The sequence below is a fragment of the Muscardinus avellanarius genome (genome assembly GCF_963383645.1).
Source record: "Muscardinus avellanarius genome assembly, chromosome: 2".
NCBI classification, from domain to species: Eukaryota; Metazoa; Chordata; class Mammalia; order Rodentia; family Gliridae; genus Muscardinus; species Muscardinus avellanarius.
Genome location: NC_137787.1, coordinates 74234968 through 74258774, shown reverse-complemented (window position 1 = coordinate 74258774; position 23807 = coordinate 74234968). Strand labels below are relative to the sequence as shown.

Genomic DNA, 23807 nt, shown 5'->3' with positions numbered 1-23807 from the left:
ATTTTGACTAGTCACATTTTTCACACTCAAGTCTTAACCTTCTGACCTGCTGTCCAAAGGTAACTAACTGGTCCTGTTGATATTCATGGTGTAGCACCACACTGGGTACCCCAGGGTGTATGGCTAAAGATGAGACAAGATTTATTTCTAGTGTGTGCACCCTTTGTGAAAATACGGTAAAAATATTTCTAAGGCTTCATGAAAGGAAGGTTTTACTTGGGGGCTTCATTAATTTAGACTGCCTACTAGAAGTATTGGAATGCTAATTACTAACCAGATTACTGTCCTATCTGAAGAGGCTCTGTTGGTTGCCTAATGAAGTTACCAGAAACTGAAAGTGGAAATGGTTTAAATTCCCAGTAGGTTTCACAGTGTCATTTTTTTGGTGGAATAAGAGGTTTTAGAGCACTTCTTGCTTATGCTGTAGTTGTAGTAAATTTTATGTAGAACAGGTAATATATATTAATTTAGGTTGTTAGGATTATATCTAGTCATTTAAAATTAAAATAGTTGTTAAAATTTTTTGTTTTGCCTAAGCTCTGCAGGTTTTTCAACATGATTTTCCTCCTTTAAAAATAAGGTTCTATAACTCACAGAAATTGATGACAAGAGCTAGTTAAATTTTTTTTTTTTGTACAGTATGCTTTCAGTAAAAAGCCTCAATATTCTAAGGGCTGGGCTAAGTATTCAGAGTGAAAGATATTGCTGGGTTTTTCATTTGTTTTTGTTTTCTCTTCACTCAGTTTACTGAAAATACTCTTGTTGTGGCCAAGGCTTACATAGGATCTTTTGCCCTATTTTGATCACCCGGTCTGTCTAGATTCCCCACAGCCACATACCACTTTCTCCCACTTGGTTCACTTTGATCTCAAGACAGTCGGAATTTCAGAACCTTGTCAAAACTTCTTCTAGCAGAAAACTTACTCTTTTTTTTTTTTAATTTAGAGTTGACAAAAAATGAGGATTCTTGGAGGGAAAGCTCAGAAAATGCTTTTGTCTTGGAATGTACAACTATTTTAACAGCCTGATGTCCTCACCCTAATTAGACATTGAAATGATTTGTTTAGCCACAGCTCTGTGTGTGCGCGCGTGTTTGCATATGTACCAGGTATGCGTGTGTGCACTGTTACAGAGTTTACCATACAGGGTTAAAGCAGCTCTTAAAGCTAAACTTTCCCCTAGCACAGATCTATCTCTTGTTTTCAGACTTAGTATGGGGCACTGAAAACTACAGCCTCATTCTTCAGAATGTGATCTGCTTTGACCAATAGCATCAGGGTCTTGGGGCAGCTCAGGGTCCAATCCCTACCCAGACCTACAGTGGCTGTGTGATTCATACCCACCTTCACTTTTTTCTGAGAAGCCCTGGTTAGTAGAAGCATTTGGTCACAGGCATTTGTGATCCTGAAGAATGTCTTTTGAGAAATCACTACATTTCTTACTGCTAATCCAAAGTATGTCATTCATCTCTCAATTCCTTAAAATTCCAAGAAAGGTGCATTTGCTTCCCTTTCTATACTTTTAACACGGTAACATGTCACTTGCACTCTTAAACGCCAGCTCAGGGTGCCAGGATTGGCATAGGCTCAAAAAGGGCTCACATGGTGTCTCACCACACACTAAAGGCTTTGTGTCCCACTGAGGAAAGTGCAGTGGGAGGCGGCACAGGAACCTCAGGGAAAGAGAGGTTCATGGCAGAAGAGAGAAAAGGGTCAGGCCCCAGCCCTGGAAGGACAAATGGGGCAGGCCAAAGAAATGTCAAAAGGTGTCATAGCAGCACCCCCCACCCCCGCCCCAACTAAAATCCTGCTTCTGAAGCGCCTTCACCAGGAGCTGAAGTTTTGCTTTCAAAGGGAAGAATTGCCTCGGCTTGATTCCGAGACATCTGGTCATCAACCTGTCCAGCCCTGGGCCGCCCCGCCGCCCAGCTCCGCGCCCTGCTGGAGGCCGCAGCTGGTGCCCTCTGTCGCCAGGCGCGCAGCCCGCTTGGGGGCGGCGCGGGCTGGGCTGGGCTGGGCTGGGCTGGGCTGGGCGCTGACCGCCCGGCCGTGGAGCTGCCAACGTGGTTAACCCTCTCTGCCCATGCCCAAGACCCACCCAATGTCCCCAGCGCCGCTGTCCCTGCGGGACGCGCCAGCTGGAAGGCAGAGAGACTCCACTCAGACAAGACATCAGGCCGCTCCCGAGGCAGGGGAGAGAAAGGTGTGAGCCCCTGAGGGCTGCACCAGACGCGGCCCGCGCCCCTCTGCCTCGGGGGAGCCGGCTCTGCAGGCGGCCGCCTCGCTGGGCTGAGGTGGGCTTCGGCGCAGCTCCAGGTTCCCGCGCGGCTCCGAGTCGGGAAGAAAGCCGCGGGAGGACACGCTGGCTAGTGCCCGGCCACTGGCAGCTTTGGGCGTGGAGCCCCGGCTGCTCTTGGACTCAGGTTCGGGCCAATGGCTGGGCTCATCTGCAGAGTAGGCTCTGGGAGACCTCCCTTCTGTGCACCTCGGAATTGCTTTGGGCCTTGTGCTATTTATTGGTGCCAACATCCCTTTAAATTGGTTCTTTTCTCTATTCCTATTTAGCTTCTTCCTCTCTTTAAAATTACTGGCATGGGTTCTTTCTTTCCCCTCCAGATTACATAAACATTACACACACACACACACACACACACACACACACACACACACACACACACACACACAGCACACGCATCGCTGCACTGACACCACTTCCACTCTGTCTCCCCAGATCAGTACTCCTGGCTAACCCATGTGCAGAGGGACTCAGCCTTGTCTTTCCCTGGCAAGGCTTCTGAACCTGTCGCGGAGCCAGTGCCTTGGAAAGATGGAAGTTCAGGGGGACTAGAGGGATGGTGGTGCCTGTCCCCAGCTAGATGCTCTTCAGATAATCTGCAACCAAGTTCGCTGATAAAATATTTAGTAAAGATCCGGTAAACATCACTGCAAATACATTAAGGCACTTCAGTCCGACAGCTTATGATTATTTCAAAACTTAAAAAGGAGATCATAGATTGTCACTGTTTCTGGGCTCCACGGAGAAACCGAACCTTCCTGAGGTGGGTGGATGGGTGGGTGAGCTGCTGCTTTTCATCCCCACTTCTCCCCCCTCCAGCTCATCCCGTGGCTCTCAGCAGCAGGGATTTATTTATGTATGTAGTTTAAGAAATGGGGGATGGGGTGGGGCGCCAAGGACAGGCAAGACCTGCTCACAAAGCACTGGCCCAGGTGTTGTGTGCTTCTGTATTAACTGGAAAAGACAGACTCTGGAACTTTTACAGGGCGAGAAGAGGCCACCGGCTCGCGCTTTGTATACTTTGCACTTGAAATCGTTACATTCAACTGAATATTTGGCTCATTCAGATCCGAAAAGTCTCCTAGCATCATCGAATTCCCTCCTCCGCCCCTCCGCTCTTAACGGGGAGGGGGGGGGAAGGTAGGAAATGTTTAGTAAATTGCACATCTTTGAATCTTCCTAAAGCAGTGGTCACAAAGCTTAAAGGTGATATAACAGTGCCCACGTAAACGAACACACATTCCTCCCCCCCCCCACCCAGCCAACAATAAAATCATCCCCTTAAATTTGCCACGATCATCGCGACCAGGAGCCAGGTGATTATCCTAATTAATGTCTATCTAATTAAATTACTGTCAGCAGCTAACCAATGGCAGGAGCCGTTTCATCGGCTGCACAAGCAGCGAGATCAAAAGTGAGCCTTTTCTGATTGCTGCATAGTGTCAATTGGCCAATCTCTTCTCCCAGGGAAAAAAAAAAGTAAATCAAACCTTTGAGAAGCATTTGCTGGTTGAAGTGCTTTCTGTCTAGTGAGGGGGTCTGTGGATTTCTAGTTTATGATAAATAGGACTTTAAAAGCCAGGGACGGGAGGGCGAGCGTGCAGGTTCTAGAGCTATGCAGCTGGAACACTGCCTTTCTCCTTCTATAATGCTCTCCAAGAAATTTCTCAATGTGAGCAGCAGCTACCCACATTCAGGCGGATCTGAGCTTGTCTTGCACGATCATCCCATTATCTCGACCACTGACAACCTGGAGAGAAGTTCACCTTTGAAAAAAATTACCAGGGGGATGACGAATCAGTCAGATACAGACAATTTTCCTGACTCCAAGGACTCACCAGGGGACGTCCAGAGAAGTAAACTCTCTCCTGTCTTGGACGGGGTCTCTGAGCTTCGTCACAGTTTCGATGGCTCTGCTGCAGATCGCTACCTCCTCTCTCAGTCCAGCCAGCCACAGTCCGCGGCCACTGCTCCCGGTGCCATGTTCCCGTACCCGGGCCAGCACGGACCGGCGCACCCGGCCTTCTCCATCGGCAGCCCCAGCCGCTACATGGCCCACCACCCGGTCATCACCAACGGAGCCTACAACAGCCTCCTGTCCAACTCCTCGCCGCAGGGCTACCCCGCGGCCGGCTACCCCTACCCGCAGCAGTACGGCCACTCCTACCAAGGAGCCCCGTTCTACCAGTTCTCCTCCACGCAGCCGGGGCTGGTGCCCGGCAAAGCCCAGGTGTACCTGTGCAACAGGCCCCTGTGGCTGAAATTCCACCGGCACCAAACGGAGATGATTATCACCAAACAGGGCAGGTAATGCCGCGCTCCCGGCGGCCGCTCAGGCGGGGCCCGAGGCACCGCGCCCGGCGGAGGCTGCGGGGTCGGAGCCGAGCGAAGGCGCCGCGGCGCGCCCCGGAGCGGGCTGGTTTTGGAAAAGGGGACAGTGGTGAGGATGGTCGCGGGGAGCCTGCTGTACGTAGGAGCGAGCGCGGTCGGAGAGCCGGCTCGCGGCTGCAGAACCGAGCCCAGGCCGCCGCCGCCGGGCGCCGGGAGGGACGCGGCCACCCGCGGAGCCAGGGGCGCGGGCGGCCCGGGAGCCGGGACGGTGCCGGCCGCCGACCCGCTCGCCCCGACTCCGGCCCGCGGCTTTTCCTCGCCCTCCACCCCTTTTCTAGATCAGCAAACACCCGTTCGTTTATGCTTGGAGAACAAGTTTTGCTTTGCTATCTGGCGCCCCGCTTCTTGCATTTAATCCTTAACATTTATTTTCTTTTTTTCCCCCCTCTTTGTTTCTCTCCCTCCTTTTAATTTAAATAGGCGCATGTTTCCTTTTTTAAGTTTTAACATTTCTGGTCTCGATCCCACGGCTCATTACAATATTTTTGTGGATGTGATTTTGGCGGATCCCAATCACTGGAGGTTTCAAGGAGGCAAATGGGTTCCTTGCGGCAAAGCGGACACCAATGTGCAAGGCAAGTCTTTCCAATTAACACGTTTTCTTGACACTTATTTAGGTGAGAATGATTAATTAAAGCCTTTGTGGACTGGCGAGCGACTTTTAAAACGATCGGCCAATGGCTTCTTAGAGGAGATGAGGGGACCGACAGAGCGGGCGACAAGGGGGAGGATTATGCAAAAGCTATTTTAATCATCCTCAGTTAATAGGGAGAAAGGACGGCCTAAAAAATCCCAGCTAATGGGCCTCACAGCGGAGTAAGGTGTGTGTGTGTGTGTGTGTGTGTGTGTGTGTGTGTGTGTGCGCGCGCGCGCGTGTGTGTAGTTGGGACTGGACTGGACAGTGCCGGGGGCATAAGTAAACAACGCATTTCTTTTTCTAGGAAATCGGGTCTATATGCATCCGGATTCCCCCAACACTGGGGCTCACTGGATGCGCCAAGAAATCTCTTTCGGAAAATTAAAACTAACGAACAACAAAGGAGCCTCGAACAACAATGGCCAGGTCAGTGGCTCAAACGCCAGCTCTTGTCTCCATTTCCCATTCTCTCTCTCTCTCTCTCTCTCTCTCTCTCTCTCTCTCTCTCTCTCTCTCTCTCTTACACACACACACACACACACACACACACACACACACACACACACACACACCGTTTGTCAGTTTAAAGCAGCACGTAAAACTTGATAGTTTGCTTCATCAAAGACTTAAAAATTACCTTTCCACCCTGCAAAATTATATTCGATCTCTAAAGTTGTTCTCTTGGGCCCCCTCCCGCGCCCGGCCCAGTTCCGGAGTTCCCAATCTTCCTTCCCAAGTACAAATCCTGATTGATTTTGAGAAGAAATCCCCCAAGATCTGCAGGTGGTGAAAAAAAAAAAAAATCTTTGTTCCTCCTTCAAGAAGGCCCGGGAAGGGGGCCCTGGGGCTCGCGTCGGGCTCGGGTTCCCGGGGCTCGGCGAGCGGACCCTCACCCCCGAGGCGCGGGGCGGGTCCCGGCACGAGCCGGTGCAGGGGCTCAGCCCGCTCGCCCCGCGCTCACGGCCCGCGCCGCCTCTCTCTCCGTCGGACAGATGGTGGTCTTACAGTCCTTGCACAAGTACCAGCCCCGCCTGCATGTGGTGGAGGTGAACGAGGACGGCACGGAGGACACCAGCCAGCCCGGCCGCGTGCAGACCTTCACTTTCCCCGAGACTCAGTTCATCGCCGTCACCGCCTACCAGAACACGGACGTAAGGAGCGGGCTGCGGGCTGCGGGGCCGGGGCTGGGGAGTGGCCGCGCTGACCTCCCCACAGCTGGCTCCGCCGAGTGCTGGAGGCCGAGACCCCGGTTCGCCGGGCGCCTGGTCTACACCCCAAACCGGGAAAAGGCTTCCTGGTGTCTCCAGCTCGGCTGACCCTGATCACCTGTCAGGTAGCTCGGCTTTCTAGGGCCTCTTCTTTTGAGAGGTTTAATTTGGTCCTCCAACTAAAACAGAATAAAATCTGTTATTTTTCCCCCTTTAAAACTCCTCCTTTCTTTAGGGAAAACAGATCTCCCCTTGCATTTTTAATCTCTGCAAGCTTTGGCATCTAAAAAAAGGTTTTCCCCTACCTTGGTTTAAAAATTAAGAATCGATGGTTGAAATGAACAAGCATTACTGTTCTGGGAGATGAGAAAGAAAAAATTACACACTCGTAGAGTGCAAACGACGGTTATTCAGAACTATGGTTTCCTAGCACCTGAACCTCTTCAGTATTTACATGTTTGCAAAAACCGGTTTTTGGTGGCTGATTTGACTAGGAATGAGAGGAGAGAGAGAGAGAGAGAGAGAGAGAGAGAGAGAGAGAGAGAGAGAGAGAGAGAGAAGAGAGAGAGAGAGAGGAGTAGAGTCAGTGTATCTGTGTTTACTTAAGTGAAAATATAAGAAACAAGAACCAAGAACGTGCTTTTATTTTAAAACAACCCAACTCTAAGATGCAATTCGCCAGTTCTTCAGCCTGTGACTCAAAAGTGACCAACTTTTAAAAATATGGCAAAACACTCAAAATAGGCAACATTTTATGATGAATTCAAGTCTTTTTAAAAGATATTTATGTAAGTGTAACATGCATTTTTTAAAAGGTGAGTTTGAACCAACTTAGAACACAGAGTTAACAGAAAACAATAGTTTTAAGTGTCACTAAACATTTTTCAAAACTTTTGTGATACTTTCTCTTTTTTGCCTTTTCATCTGTGCTCTCAAAATTTTCAGTTAGGAAAACCTTGCTATTTAATGAAGTTGTAGGCCTTAAGCCCTGTAAAAGTGGCAGGTGATAGGTTCTCAAACACATACTTACTCTTCCTAGATGGAAGGTGAGATCACAGGCATTTTTTTTTCTTTTCCAGATTACACAACTGAAAATAGATCACAACCCCTTTGCAAAAGGATTTCGGGATAATTATGACACGTAAGTAATTTTACATGTTCCTTTTCAAGTCATTGTGGGGTTGGCCTCTATTAGGTCAAGGGCGGATTGTCGTGTGCAAGGCTTTTGGAAGCTTGAATTTGTGAGGACAGAATTGTTTGAGGTTTTCTCTTTCTTTTTATCTTGTGTCACCTTATCTCTGGTGACCTTGCGGCTTGTTGTTTGCGTGGCTTCTTCGGTCAGAGGTTTCCTGTACTATTTTCAGTTTTCCTGTGATTTGCAAAGTTGGCGGCCTCTGGGGCTGGCTGGCTGGCTGGCGAAGCTGCCCTGGTTCCTGGTGCGGGTGTTGTATGTGGCACTACAGATGCTCATCTCAGATTGTCTGTGTCTGAAACGGGCAATTCTGCCTGAAAGTACATGTGGCTCTGGCAGTTGTTACAATCTCTTTGGCATATGTGACTTTTATTTACCCATTTCCAAGTTTTGTGTAATAAAATTTCCTATGCAAGTTTACTATGGACTGAATAAAAATGTGCATCCACCACAGGCGAGTTCATGAGTGGAACCACTTATAGTCATTGCAGACTTTGGGAAGGGACTCAAGATGTATTATTTATCAGCTTCAAATCTTTTCCTTTTATCTTTTGTATCTAACTATGTTTTCATTAAATGCATTGGTTCCCTTTTTTCAGGCCTCTCTTACCTATCTTTATCTTTTTTTTTTCCTAGCAAAAGGCTGTTCTCTTGTGGCAGAAGGTGTAAACTGAAAGCTTTATGGGGATGTTCTGGGATTCTCACTCAGGGGCCAGTAATAGTGCCTAAGGACTCAGATAGTGTATATAGCAAAATCTAAATTGGGATTGTGGGAGTTCCTCCACTTTTTCTGTCTATAAAAGAGAAGGCACATACATCCTAATTTCATGGCTTGCATTGCATGCTTGGGATAGAGCTGAAAGGTTGAAGCTGTCTTTGACTAGGAATAGATTAAATGTGTGGAGAAAAAGACAGGTGGCTGCCCCTCGTCAATCTCCAGACAGATACCTACCTTCCCTCTTGATATTTTATAAAACAAATTGGAAAGATCATTGACATCACTGTCTATATAACTTTGTGTAGCTCTCAAAAGTAGTCCACAGGAAGCAAGCTTCATCAGTATGATTCCCCAGAATAAAAACTTGGCTACTCAAGTTTTCACAATCTGAAAAAGTGGGCCCTGCACAGTGGAAAGAATGTGGCCCTAGAGACTAGAGATGTTGGAGTAGAGCCCTATAGATTTTGAGCTTTTAATTCTGTTGTAAACATCTGTTCAAAAGCATTTTATTTTGCACAAATCAATTCAGTAATCCCAAGTGGTTTGAGACCTGGATGGGCATCTAAACAGTATCTTTTGCAGACTGCTTTTTTTCTTTTTAAAAATATTGTGATGGCAAACAGAGAAGATACTTGCTAGTTATGTTCCCTTCCTGCCTCCCTCTTCTTATTTGAAGTTGGAATTAAATTTCAGGAGAGAAATTTTGTGCAGTAAGCAGAATGCACCTGAGCAGCCATAGCTGCTCACCTGCCCCTCCTTCCCTGCCTGCCTTTTGTTGGAAAGCCACTTCCATTTTAAAAACAACCATACAGTTTTCAGCAAATGATTTTTAACCTGTACAAGATACCTTAGGTGTTTAAGGGATAGTGGTGAGTTGAGGGGTTTATGATGCGCCCTTTCCTCTTCCTTTGATGTTGGTTGTTTGGATGTGCTTGATTTTGGAGAAGTTCAGGGGATACCAGGAGGTTGCTTGGCCACTCACCAGGGAATTTCCTCCCCCATGGATTAAGGTCTGACAAGACTGGGGCTCTCCTTCAAAACAATCTGTTGACTAAAGATTAAAACACTTATGTGTGAGCTAAATAAAAAGGGAGGCATGTGTGTATGTGTATGAGAAAACACTTCTCATCTTCAGCTAGTCCCTGGTTCTCTCTCAATTCTAGTGGGATTTTTTTTTTTTTTTTTTTTTTTTTTTTTAGGCCCAGGGCCTAAAGTTAGTCTCTGTTTTATCTGAGGTGATTCCCAGCAACACAATCTCTGTCTGTAATCGGGCAGGTTACTTAACAACTTCCCTCTGCCTTGGTACTCTCATCAGTAAAGTGGTATTGTTGTAATTTAAATAAGTTACTATCTGTACAGCCCTGGAGACAACAGTGTCTGGCACATATGACTTCTGTAAGGGTTAGTAGTCGATTGCTGGGAGCAGGCTGACCACTGTACTGTAACAATCTTCGCTCAAGTTTTCTGCCAATAGGTGGATCCAAAGCTGAGCAGAGAGGGCCAGAGTAAAGAACACTTTTTCTTTTAAAAGAATTTTATTGATTGATGAACATTGTTTCCAAATAGTAATTCTTGTTTGTGTGCATGGTAGAGGTGAGGATCCCATAGGAGAAAAACCAGACCAAACCTTCAAGGTTTCCAGCAGCATTCCGTCTGGTCTCAGAAGGCCAGTCTTGGCTGATTACTGCCTGGATGTCTGCGCCTCTCACCTCCACGCAGGGTTTTCTTCCCCCTGGGAGTTTCTTAGGTTATCTAGAAAAAAGAGGAGAGAAGTCATCTGAACAATCAAGTGGACACAGGAGGTCTTAAAAGGGTGACGAGACTGGTACCTTTCCTTAGAGATTGCACGCAGAAACTCATCACAGAAGGAAGGAAGGCCCACTAGCAGACAGCACCTTAGTTTCAGGGTAACGGAGCCTCACCCTGTGTACAGATGCTGGGGGAGAGGCCTCTGCTGGGCCCTTCTCCGGGAGGCCAGTACCCAGAGATGGAGGGCGCCAGCGAAGGGAGACTTCCTGGCTCTGCAGCCCGCTGGGGTTCCTGCGGGGACACGGGGGCCCTCTACCCCCCACCCCGGTTTCTGCAGGGGAGGATGCAGGTCCGTGACCTCTCGTGGCCTCCATCCTGCGTGGCCGCTGCGAGTTACAGACCGAAGGAGGCGCGGGGTGGGCCCGCGAGGAGGCGTCGTTCCCTGAGCACCCCGGGGGCACCTCCGCGCCACCCCTGGGTTCTGTCTTTCTCCCTCCCCCGCAGGATCTACACGGGCTGCGACATGGACCGCCTGACCCCCTCGCCCAACGACTCCCCGCGCTCGCAGATCGTGCCCGGCGCCCGCTACGCCATGGCCGGCTCCTTCCTGCAGGACCAGTTCGTGAGCAACTACGCCAAGGCGCGCTTCCACCCGGGCGCGGGCGCGGGCCCGGGGCCCGGCACCGACCGCAGCGTGCCGCACACCAACGGGCTGCTGTCCCCGCAGCAGGCCGAGGACCCGGGCGCGCCGTCGCCGCAGCGCTGGTTCGTGACCCCGGCCAACAACCGGCTGGACTTCGCGGCCTCGGCCTACGACACGGCCACGGACTTCGCGGGCAACGCGGCCACGCTGCTGTCGTACGCGGCGGCCGGGGTGAAGGCGCTGCCGCTGCAGGCCGGCTGCGCGGGCCGCCCGCTCGGCTACTACGCCGACCCGTCGGGCTGGGGCGCGCGCAGCCCCCCGCAGTACTGCGGCGCCAAGGCGGGCTCCGTGCTGCCCTGCTGGCCCAACAGCGCGGCCGCCGCGCGCGTGGCCGGCGCCAACCCCTACCTGGCCGAGGACGCCGAGGGCCTGGCCGCCGAGCGCTCGCCGCTGCCGCCGGGCGCCGAGGACGCCAAGCCCAAGGACCTGTCCGACTCCAGCTGGATCGAGACGCCCTCGTCCATCAAGTCCATCGACTCCAGCGACTCGGGCATCTACGAGCAGGCCAAGCGCCGGCGGATCTCGCCCGCGGACACGCCGGCGTCCGAGAGCTCGTCCCCGCTCAAGAGCGAGGCGCTGGCCCAGCGGGACTGCGAGAAGAACTGCGCCAAGGACCTGGGCGGCTACTACGGCTTCTACGCGCACAGCTAGGCCGCCCGCCGCCGCCGCCCCGCGGGCGAGGATCGTACCCACTTGGGCTGGGTTGGGTTGGGATTCTTCTTTTTCCTTCTTTCTTTCTTTCTTTTCTTTCTTTCTTTCTTTCTTTTTTTTTTTTTTTCCGCACAGCCATCTCTGCAGTTAGCGCACCGTCCTTCAACTTTGCTGTGAACCTTTGGGCTGTCCAGCCGCTCTCCTCCTCTGCAGTTGTCCTTCCGACAGCCCTGCTCCCCTCGCCTCTCCTCCTCTTCCCGCAAGGAGACCCTCCCAACCCCAGGAGACCTGGGCAGCCCGGCCCGCGGCGGCGACTCCGGCTCGGCCTCCTCGCCAGTGACCACAGGATGTTGGCTCTAGCGCGTCCTTTCTTATCCCCGAGTGGATGGATGGATGGATGGATGGATGGATGGTAGGGATGTTCATAATTTTAGTGGGACAAAGCCTGTGAAATGATTGTATATAGTGTTTATTTATTGTAACGAATGGCTCGTTTTTATGCTCATCGTCAAGGCACAAAACCAGTTCATGCTTAAGCTTTCCATTTCTTTTCTTTCTTGGGTTTTTTTTTTCTTTTCTTTGACTTCCCTCTCTTTTCCTCTCGCTCCTTTCTTGTGACACAAAAACTATTCTGAGAGGCTCTGGAAACAGGGAACGCGCAATACTGATGGGGTTCTCACTTCTCCATCCGTCAGGTGAAATAATCACCTCGCCCTTAACGCGCCCAAATAAGTAGCTAAGGAGAATCCGCCCAAACACCTGGAAAGGATCGTTGTCTGTTCAGAGGCAAGTAGATTAGGTGGCGCGACGCCCGCCAAGCAAAGTTAGCTGGAGTTTATGTCCCCCCCCCCCCACTTCCCTCCTAAACAGAATAGCTCGACATCAGCAATATTATTTTGCCTTATTTGTTTTCCCCAAAGTGCCAAATCCATTACTGGTCTGTGCAGGTGCCAAATATGCTGACAAACTGTTTCTGAATATCTTTTCAGCCCCCCCTTTATATGCTGTAAATCTTTGTAATGAATACTCTACTAATGATATAGATGACTGAACTGTTGGTAACTATAGTGTAGTCTAGTGAAGATGAACTGTGTGAGTTGTATATTTTACTGCATTTTAGTTTTGAAAATGAGTTTCCCCTGCCACTTAGACACAGCTGAAATTTGACTTCCTTGGGAAAACACTAGCATAATGCAAGTTAAGACTGATTTACCCCCCCTCTAAGTCTTGTTATATTTGATAAGGAGCATTAATCCCCCTGGAAATAGATTAGTAGAATTTCTAATGTTGTGTAGCAAACCTATACTTTTTTTGTATTTTAAAACTAATGTGAAATATGCATCATACACAATATTCAATCTAGATTCCAGTCCATGGGGGGATTTTTTCCTAATAGGCATTCAGGGTCTAAACGTGTGTACATTTTGGCTCTTCTGTAAATCAAATGTTGTGATTTTTATATTTGTTTCGTTTTGTCTGTGAACGGAATAATTTATACAAGTACACGCTCCACTGAGAAACGTTTTGTTTTTTGCTTGTTTGTATCGTCTGTGTATAACAAGTAAAATAAACCTGGTAAAATGCTAACTGTGGTGTTTGAAAGCAGTTTACAGTTTGAAAATAATTATTTTAGGTGATTATTTTTAAGGGTTAAGGAAGACTAGCCTGTCCCCATTCTGAGACTGGGCAGTCTGCTGACTGGGAATCTCCTTCCATTTTCTCCTTAAATTTGTTTTACAGCACTATCAGGAATTGCCCTTTTCTTTCTATTTACAATTATTTAGTTCCCGGAAGTCAAAATGTTCTTCGCTCATTCCCCCATCCCACCTCCCCCGGAAAATACCCGCACTTTCCTCAGCTTACCCATCTAATTCTTTCTGAGGCTGGAAATGTGGGGAGCCGGGAAGGAAGGGTCTTTCAACAAGGATTTAAGCCTTTCCTTAAACTTCATAAAGTAAGGCGAAAGTCATAGGGTGAGAGTAAGGTGTAATTTAAATCATGTCAAGATAGGCTGTTGACCGCAGCTGTCAAAAAAATTTGGTCTTACAGAGGCCTTAGAGGTGCGCGTCGACGCTAAAACAAACCCAGAGAGGCCTACACCTCCTGAGTGGACCCGGGGGGACCGTGCGGGAGCAGGACGAGAATGACCCGTAGAGCCAATTCGCGAAGGGCTGTCTGTAAGCACTGAGTGTAAATCTTGCTTTGGGGATGTCTGAGGGCTACTTACTCTATTCCTTGGCAGTCCTACCCCGGCCCGACCCCCAACCTTTGGGAACAAATGCAGAATAGAGACATTTCAGCCCAAGGCCGCCGTGTCTTAGTCAAGGCCTCCGCAGAGCTCTCTCTGCCTTTACCTCGTGCAGGAGTGATTTTGGGGGGACTTTTTTTTTTTGTCTCCAAAGAGAGGCGATCCAGCAATGAGGTAGAAAATGATTTAACAATTGTGCTCAGTCCTGGGCAGCCTCGGGTAACGGGACTGACTTTACTACCACCTAGAGACCGTCCAGGGTCTCCTATGCAGCCCGACAGATTGTAAAGAGGCTTCAAAATTCCAATTAAAAGGAAAATTCGAGGGAGGATACAACTGACTTGCCTTCCCTGGACAATTCCGCCACTAGACGGCGTTCGGGGGAGTTTTGTCTGCCACAGAGAGAAGCGATGACTGATTTTCCTTTGTGTTCCCTTCTCCCTCTCCCTCTCTAACAACTGAAAAAGAGGACGAAAAGTACAAAACCTCGTGCGTGGAGAGGGTGAAGGGAAGCAGTGCATTTTTGCAGCCCTGCCCCCGGCCGGGCCGTGCTGGAGCGCGGGCAGGGTGCGCGGGGCGCGGGCCGGGGTCGGGGCTCGAGGCCGCGGCCGCGCTGGGCTCTCGGACCCCCGGCGGGTGCGGTGCCCGCGGGGCCCGCCGCCCCCGGGGAGAGGCCCGGTGCGCAGAGGAGTCGAGTGCGTAAACGAAGCCCTTAGGAGCCCAGGATAGATTTCACAGGAACGTAGTGCCTTGTGCTGAAAGACGCGCGTTAGCTGCTATTAGGAAGTTCTGTAGAAAATCGGGGAGGTCGTTTCCCTCGCAGCTCCGCCACCATCTGCTGCGGGGACTGAGTCAGCGTGAGGTAAATTTGCAGCCACGCGCTCCTCGGAGGCAGTGTGCTGGCGCGTCCCTACCAAGAGCATCATTTCTCCTCCCTTCCAAGAAGGTTTGGGTGTCTTGTGGAATTGTGTGTGTGTGTGTGTGTGTGTGTGTGTGTGTGTGAGAGAGAGAGAGAGAGAGAGAGAGAGAGAGAGAGAGAGAGAGAGAGAGAGAGAGAGAGAGAGAGAGACTGCTACTGTTTAAAGGAAATCAGAGTTTGGATTTTGGGAGGCCCTGAGGGAATCAAAGTTCGCGTCCCAGGTTGGAATTCTAGTGATCCGTGAGATTTAGGGTTGAGGATAAGGACGGTGAGGGATGGCACATCTTCTCTGCAAATTCAGGTTTCCTCGGTTTTCAACTTCATATTTGCAAAAAGTAAAAGGAAGAAAAATAAAAATAAGAAAGAAGAAGGCAAGCGTGCGGCCAGCACTTCCTTCTGCCTCTAGCCTTCCCACCGCGCACAATGCGCGCCATTTTAACTCAGTTGCAGTCCCGGGGCTGAACGCGGCATCCGGCAGGTGCATCTCGGCCGAGGGATCCTGAGCTGCTCTGGGCTTAGTCTCCCAGGCCGACTCGGCCGGTTGAGGTGGATCCGGCGGACCAGAGCGCCCTGAGACCAGGGCTGCAGCGGCGGGAGGCAGGTGGTTCTGTCCGGAGGGCAAGGCCACAGCTTGGCCCCTTCGCCTCCAGCCCTCGGGGCAGTGGCGGGCGTCTGAGAAGCCCTCTCTGAAACCTGCCAAACAGGAGGCCTGGTTCTTGCTGCAGAGCTTGGGGCCCTCCTGCTAGGCGATCGTTCGGGCGAGGATGCCCCAGGCCTCTGGTCCAGGTCAGGGGTCCAGGCCCAAGTTCAGGCCACAGGGCCAGGCTGGGTCTCTGAGTAACCAGCCCCTCCACCTCAAGGCCTAGGCCGCCCCAACCCTGAACACAGCTCCTGAAAAGCAGCTGGTAACTCAGTAGGATTCAGGAGGTGAGCATCCTTTATTAGAGCTAGCAGAAAACTACTGACCAATTTCTTCCAAAAATCAGATTGTTTCTGTTTTTTTGGAAATGAGTTACAGCACCAGCTTTTAAAATGTAGAGTCTAAGAACTTCTGAAGCCCCTTACCTCCTGCAGTTGTTTTCTTATAAATCCCAGTACTAAAACTCTTTGTGATTTGCCCTTTTATATGATATTATTTATTTTTTGGCACTGAGATCTTTTTAGCATCTTTAAAGGTTGTCCTATTTTCTGTGTAGGGTGCAGGTTAGGAACAAAAGCTTCGCTGAATAGAGGCCATTTATATTCCCAGAAAAATTTAAAATGCTCTATAGTGATATTTGGACAATGTGTACGTGTTTATAGCATTTTTACAAAACATTCAGCCTGTCCTCAGGTACAGCACTTCTTTTTGTGTGCCAGCAAGTTATTGTGTAGACATTTGGGCCATGGGACAGGAAAAGGAAGCAGAAACTATGATCCTGTAATAAAACAAACTCCTCTACATTCCCTTGAAAGAAACAGCAACAATAGACAAACTTATATACGAAGTAGTTGGCAACTTTAAAGCCTCCTGAGTTAATTCAGTTTTAAAAATATTTAACTTACTCTGGCATGTCGGCAATTGGCTGGCTAATTTTGATATTTGAAAGAGTAATATTTTAGCCCGTTACTAGTAAAATCAGTTTTAAAAATGGTAGCCGAGACTTTCTAAGCAAGTTGAAGCTATGTGAATTGTTGAAGTTACAGTCAGATTTTCTTTTGTCAGAACTAGAGTCTCAGAGACAACAGGCAAACTAGGCAAGATTCTAGACACCGCATTGTACTTGGTTTGATTTGGCTGCTTTGAGACTTGTGTGTCTTTCTGGTTCTTGTCTTCGGCTTCTGTGTTAGGTTGCCACACACTTAAAAAATATATTCACTTGAAAGAAACCCCCACTGCTTTCAAAATAAAGTAAACTTGATGGTATACAAGTCACTGGTCTCATCTGAGCTGATTATATCTTCCTTGCGTGTGTTTTACACCCACAGTATGGTTTACAGCGGTGTACAAGGCATGGCGTGAAAATTTGATTTGAATATAGTCCCATTAAAGCAATGAAAAAAGAATCCATGGCTTAATAGACCTTCTAGTGATAGCTCCCCTTCTTACTATGCTAACTCTGAAATAAATATGTAAGCTAGTATTGGGAACATGGCATTTAGAAGACCCTTGCTGGTAATATTTAATTTAATAAACATGCTAACTGTGACATTATTAATGCAGTGAAGCTCACCAGCAGATTCTTCCAGGTTGTTTGACTTTTACTTATCACTAGGTCCCTTATAAACACATCCTGCAATTTATGATTCAAGTTGTGTTGCAAAATTATTTTATATTTAAAAATATTGGCCTGTCAGAGCATTCACTCGTTTGATATACAAAGCATTTATACTTGGGTATCATGGCGTATCTTTCACAAGAAGAAAGCGGGACAGTTAGGAGGGAAGAGCATCTGTAGGGGGATATTTTAGCCAGTAGTTATTTTGCTTCAACAATAGTAGAAAAAAAGAAAGAGAAAAAAGAAAATATGATTAAGTTTTGGGGGCAAGAGTTGCTTCTGTATTCTGATGGTTATAGTAAGTTTTAAGAAATGGCAAGTTAATTAAACTTCTGGTTAAAAAAAAAACAAATCTTGTTTCTATTGGATTTAGTGCTTGCTTTATTTAGGTTTAGGTTTAGGATACCTTTCCTTGTTAGCAAAAGTGTACTGTATGGGAAAAGGCCATTTCAGTTCAGCCTTATAATTTCGGGTGCCTAAAACAAGAAGAAAAAGTCAGCAGTGTTGTTCTCAAACCGCAGGGTCTTTCTAACTCACATTTAAACTTTCGAGATGTATTTGTCATTTATTTTACCATTCCTGGTATGCAAGGAAAGGCGTTTTTCAATCTTAGGAAAATTCAGAAGCAATTTTTTGGTTCTCAGTTAATTCAGTTTCATCTTAAAAGTTCAAATTTAGCAAAGCACATGTTCCCTTGTTCATGCCAAGTGTGATAAAAACTAGTCGAAAAATAAAACCATTGCAAACAAGTGCAGTGCTGCACTTCCCTGCACAGTGTACAGGCCACATCACTTCTGGGCCCCATGTCACTGCCTGCTGGGCTACCACTTGTGAGCACACCCAAGTCAGCCTTTGAAAGCTGGTGGAAGACACCACTATTTTAGATGCCTATGTTTGTGCCTTGAATGCCCTCTTGAGTACGGATCTGGACACCCATGAACATTTAAGCATTTGCCCTCTTCTATTAACAAAAGGTCATTTTTTAAGAGCGCAAGGAGATTATTTTCTCCCTTACATTACTAGATAATTTTTTCCTTGAATATATCTGAAATATGAATTAGTAAAGCCACTTCTTTTTTGTAATATAGTCAAGTTGTAGGCTACTTTGTGAATTTATCAATTCTTAGTTTAATCTCTAAATATATAATATTAAGCTATCACATGTATATTTAATATTCTTGAACTTCAGTGAATAAAATAGACATGTATGTTATATAAATTCAGTTTAGGCAATCTGCAATCAACAGACATGAGAACTTTTCAGTTATCATACAAATTTCTATTATTTCAAGTGGCTTGCTTAGCTGGAACTTTACTGAAGGCCAAAGCATCGTTTTTGATTAGATTTGTTTCTAAGATGACTAGTACTTTTATAACTTGATGTGCTTTTGAAAATTGAAAAATTAATTTGGGATAGAATTTTGCCAGATAATATCAGTGTTTGCTACTCAATACCTTCCTTTGAGAAAGTAGAAACCGTAATGAAGACTTGATCCTTTCAGTTTATCTATCATTGAATGCTATATATTTTGTTTAAATTAATAAATTTTCTTTCTACCTCTGTCTTAATTTGCTATTTTTTGAATGACTGAGTTCTTAATAATTCCTAGAGCTTATTCACCTTTGGGATTCGCTCTTAATTTATGCTCACATTCTGCTTTGTTCCTGTGGAGAAAGTCAAAGAAACATACTGACTTCCTCCTCAACAAATTTGTTCCTTCCTCCTCCAACTCTGCTCTCTCTGACACTCACTTTGCCCTTGTTGACTCTGTTGCCAACAACTTTTTTTTTTTAAACCTACTCTTTTTTTTTCTCTCATACTATCACCCTTAACTCGAATCTTTGTACAATCTATGCCTGATTTCTCAGTTTGCTTATTTCAGGCAGAACTTTAACGCTTTCCCCAAAAGCAATTGTAACATTTGGGGGACAAACATCAGATACGGTGTGTTTCTTCATTTAACCCCTCCCATGCTTTTAAATTTTATACTTTTTCCCTACTTGTTTTCATAATTAAGTCATCTCTCAATACTTACTTTTCCATGATGTTGTTTTTCTTTGTACTTATGAAAAGACACTAATACTTTTTGTCTTTTATTGGTATTTCTGTTTTCTTTACACATACCATTCTTAGCTATGTGAGGTGCTGTGTTTATCCCTGATTTCTTTTATACTTAGGATCCATCTGTCAATTCATTCTTTGATCTTTTTCAATACAGCTTCCTCGTTTGCACGGACATTACAGTCTTTCTTACTATGGTCACCTTAACACTTTTCACCAAATGCAGTGGCCTTATTGTGGACCATTCTATTCTTTTAAGTCATAATTAATCCTTTGGGCGATTTAGAATCACCACGCCTTCAGGTTTCCCTTCCTTCTTCTGGCTTTCCTTTCATGGTTTTCTCTGCTTCCTTGTTCATTCATTTTATAGGTTTCTCTAGGGTTGGCTTTTCACAGGGCATATCCTCATATGCATCTATCCTACGAAAATTTGCTAGAATGTGGCATGTGATATGGAAGAATAGGTGGGAGAAAGTAGATCAGGCAATGTTTTCTTAATGCATATTTTCTACCCATTTCCCGACAGCCTTCACCTACTTGATTTTTATTTCCTGTGTCCTGATACATTTTAATTGGCATTCTGGATTTTCCTATTTATCCATTCTTGAGCCATCATATACCATGTCATGTTCTCTATCCGTAACCCAAGTTTAACATGATAAAGATTTAAATGGATTTTTTTAAAGTTAATTTTTCTTAGTATTAATTCAAGAAGACTACAATATGAAGTATGCATGCTAACATAATTAAGAAGGAAGGGACATTATGGCTACATTATTTTACATACTATACTTATGAACTAAGCTCATTGCTCTAAGCCTTTTCTCTATCTTATGCCCCCCCCCTCACACACACACACAGTACCAAACCTGGAGCTTCAGGCCCTGTAGATCATGAGAAACAGCTTTACTTGTATCACCACTTCTTTAGGAAACTCTTTGTTCCTGAATTTAAGCCTAAAGCTACACACATTTTTAAATTTCACTTTCAGGTCTTTTTTGATTTAGAGTCAACATTTGAAATATAAGGTGTGTACATTTGTGTGTGTGTGAGTGTGTGTGTGTGTGTGTGTGTGTGTGTGTGTGTGTGCGTGCGCCAGTATGATGAGTCTGGAGAATGAATATAAAATCAAGAAAAGTAAGTGGAGGATTTCTGGTGCTCCTTGTGTTCTGCTGCCCTAGATACTAGCGTGATTGTGCTCCGTGAGCATCTCCTATTATAGCCTGAATAAATACCATTTAACAATCTCTTACCTATGAAAATGATTATCTACTGCCTACTATCAGAATCAGGAGCCTTTAAATTTGTTATAACTGCCGGGCGTGGTGGTGCACGCTTGTAATCCCCGCTCTTGGGAGGCTGAGACAGGAAGATCGCACAGGTTCAAAGCCAGCCTCAGCTACTTAGTGAGGCTGTCGGCAACTTAGTGAGACCCTGTTTCCAAATAAAATATAAAATAGGTCTGGGAGTATAGCCCAGAGGTAGAAAAGCCCCTGGGTTCTATTCCCAGTACCACAAAAAATTTTTTTGTTATAACTTAATTTGTACATAGTGTAATTTCCATTTGAGTAAGAAGTTGATGAAAATCCACCATATCAAAGAAATACAATCATATAATATGACTGATGATTTATAGTTAGTGCCGTGGAAATTTGGTGCATAAAATACCTATATTAAATTTGTTTTGAAAATATATATTCCAAAGGAACTTGACTCCTATGGTATAGTAGAACACACATCACATTCAAGTCAGACACTTTATGATAACTTTCACTATATTCATTTGTAGCAAAATTATAATTAAAAATTTCAGATATGTTTCAGCTTTAACGAACTATGCTTTTTATGAATTGATGACTTTTTCGGTGGCTTGAATTAAAATTATATGCGCTACGGTAGAACTACTCTCCCTAGAGCAGTGGCTTTCAAAGTTTAAAACTGGCCAGGCGTGGTGGCACATGCTTGTAATTCCCGCGCTTGGGAGATAGTTCTTTATAATGTTCTTCTATTGTGACCTGCAAGTTTAAAAAATTATTGGTGCATTGTAATTATACATCTTAGTGAGGTTCAGAGTGATAAATACATACTCAGTGAAAAATGCACACAGGCACACAGCATTCATAGTGTTGTTTCTCTTTCATCCCCTCACTCTTCCCCATAGATGGTCTTTGCAATGACGTAAGTATGAACAAAAGGGCATTTGAGTAGTTGCCATCATTTGTTTTTGAGATTGCTATAAATAATTTAGGATTTCACCTTAGTTATATTCAGTCATTTCATCTCTGTCTTTCTTTCCCCCTACTTCCATACACATACTCCAAGCATATTGATTTATTGAGAATCAAGGTCACTTCTAGTCTTGGGGATAAGCAGGCCCATACTTGCTAGTGTGGTTCTTTGCACAAGTCACCTCCTCCCTTCCTGCCACTATTGCACAGCTGGATGGAAGGAAGATAGTAGCATTTCTCAATCCTCTAGGCCAATGGCTTTACATCAGACTCACCAGGGGAGTTTTAAGAATTCCGATGCCCAGATTTGCACCCCAGACCAAATTAAATCAAGATGTGCATATCTTGTGGTGAGATCCAGGCATCAGTACTTTTTAAAGATTCTCAGGTAATTTTAGTGTGCTGCAAAATATGGGAACCATTCCTGTAGTTTTTTTAAATTTAATATCTTTGTTTTTGTAGTGAAAGAAGGATCAAGAGCTTTTGTTTTGTTTTAATTTAAACAGCCAATAATGGTGGAAAACTGTCCATTATAATTTCATGCCTAGGGACTATGGTATTGGAAATAGTTACTGGTAAGTGACTCTCCAATTTTTATTTTTATCTTTTTAGGTACTGGGGATGGAACCCAGGGGCATTCTACCTCTGAGTGATACCCCCGGCCCTAGTCTTTATTTTGAAACAGGATCTCTCTGAGTTAGTTACAAAGGGCCTCACTACTATGTAGCTGAGATTGGCTAAGAACTTGGATTCTCTTGTCTCAGCCTCCCAAATGCTGGGCATGTGCCACCACGCCTGGCACCTTTTTAATTTTTAAAAACATGTGTCAGCATGGTTACTTTTTATGCTCTTGACTGTAAGGGAATGGTGACCTGAAGTACTCTGTCTTCTCACTTTCTGTACAGGAGATGGATTTGTACTGGTTCTCCAATTTATAATGATAAAACATGAATATTATTGCAGTCTCTGGAAGCTCTACAATCATCCATAAGGTAGCCTAATCTGGATAAGCTGAAGTTGGAAGGTCGTCTGGAAGTATTACATGTTTGACATCTGATACCATTCTCCAAAAAATAAATGTCAAATTATCTAGAACAGTCTAATTTATAGAACAAATACAGAATTCTAAGGGTGGGAGGTTAGATTAGGCAATGCCAACCATATACCATATTTCAATTCAGTTATAGACGGATTACCTCTAAATATGTCAAATGGAAAAATTTCTACTCCTCAATTTAGGCTAGATACAAGCAGCTTACTTACTGAGATAGTTAGAGTCCTTGGCATCCTCCCTAGTCACTCATTTTTAAGTGGTTGCATCTCTTTGAGTCATGATGTGAACATCACCCAGCACACTGAGTCACAAATTAATTTACATATTTGAGAAGTTGTTGTTTTCAGTATATTGTGATAGAAATATCATAGAGCTGGGTGCGATGGCACATGCCTGTAATTCCAGTACTTGGGAGACCGAGACAAGAGAATCACAGGTTCAAGGCCAGCCTCAGCAACTTGGCAAGACCCTCAACAATTTAGTGATACTCTGTTTCAGAATAAATATAAGAAGGGCTGGGTTCATAGAAACTTTGGAAAGTTTCACAGAAAGGTCATAGAAACTTTGCATTTTGTTTTGTTCAGACTCAGATTCACTGAAGTGTAGAGGGTTATCGTTTGCTTTCTTATCCCTAGGAATAATAAGTTAATATTAACAAGTTGTATTTTATATAATATTTATATGTGAAATAATTATAATAAACCTGGAAGAGAGGATGAAATGAGATCTCTTTATTTGCTGGGAAATACACTGTCGAATATGAAAATTCACCAACTGTAGGACTTAAAATGGCTTAGACTCAGAGGTTAAAAGGAAAAAGCTTGGTTAAGTATATTTTGGGATTTACCAAGCTTAAAATATTAGAAATGTCTTATAGTTTTCAGTATGTACAAACAATGTGGCTTGTATGATCGTTAGACTCTGCAGAATCTGGGATTTAAAAATAAAAGAGAACCAACCAGAAGAAAAGTTAAAGTTACTGATTCTGCTTATTTCTTACACAGCTTACTACCCACTTCTCCAAATGCAATATTTCATCTGTGCTGGAATTAAGTATTTATTAGTGTTCAAGAAACTAGGCAGTCATATGACCATGGCTTATTATAGCTCACTCCTAAATTTAGAAGTGTTCCCAGATTGAAAAATGGTAAAAGCAGTGGAGAACAAATGTACAGTTTTTAGTTTATTCCCTGTTTTGGATTTTATGTACATTTCAAAGCTAGATTTTATTATTCTACTCATACTGTACTGAGCCTTTTAAGAGAGCAAACTGAGGTTCTGTTAGAAATTTTTGAGGTCCCCAAGTTTTATTTGTATAAGTTATACTTCTTTTGTTTATTCAACTAATGTACTTCCTAGAAATGATGTATAGTCAATTTTTTAATATTCAGGCATTTCCTATTTCTGAGTTATCTGTGTACATTGCTTCTTACTTGCTTCCATCTGCCAATCTTTTGATCACTTTTCCTTATTTTTACTCGAAAACAAAAAGGG

The 23807-nt window shown here is 45.4% G+C and overlaps 1 protein-coding gene across 1 annotated transcript; it reads left to right on the top strand.

Moving 5' to 3' along the window:
- Positions 1-3910: 3910 nt before the first annotated feature.
- On the top strand, positions 3911-11544 carry TBR1 (T-box brain transcription factor 1; the record flags this gene model as incomplete). The annotated part of the gene is made up of 6 exons (XM_080689673.1): positions 3911-4602; positions 5107-5261; positions 5628-5749; positions 6316-6474; positions 7611-7672; positions 10695-11544. The coding sequence occupies 6 exons, from the start codon at positions 3911-3913 to the stop codon at positions 11542-11544; spliced, it is 2040 nt and encodes a 679-aa protein (XP_080545799.1).
- Between the last annotated feature and the right edge of the window lie 12263 nt (positions 11545-23807).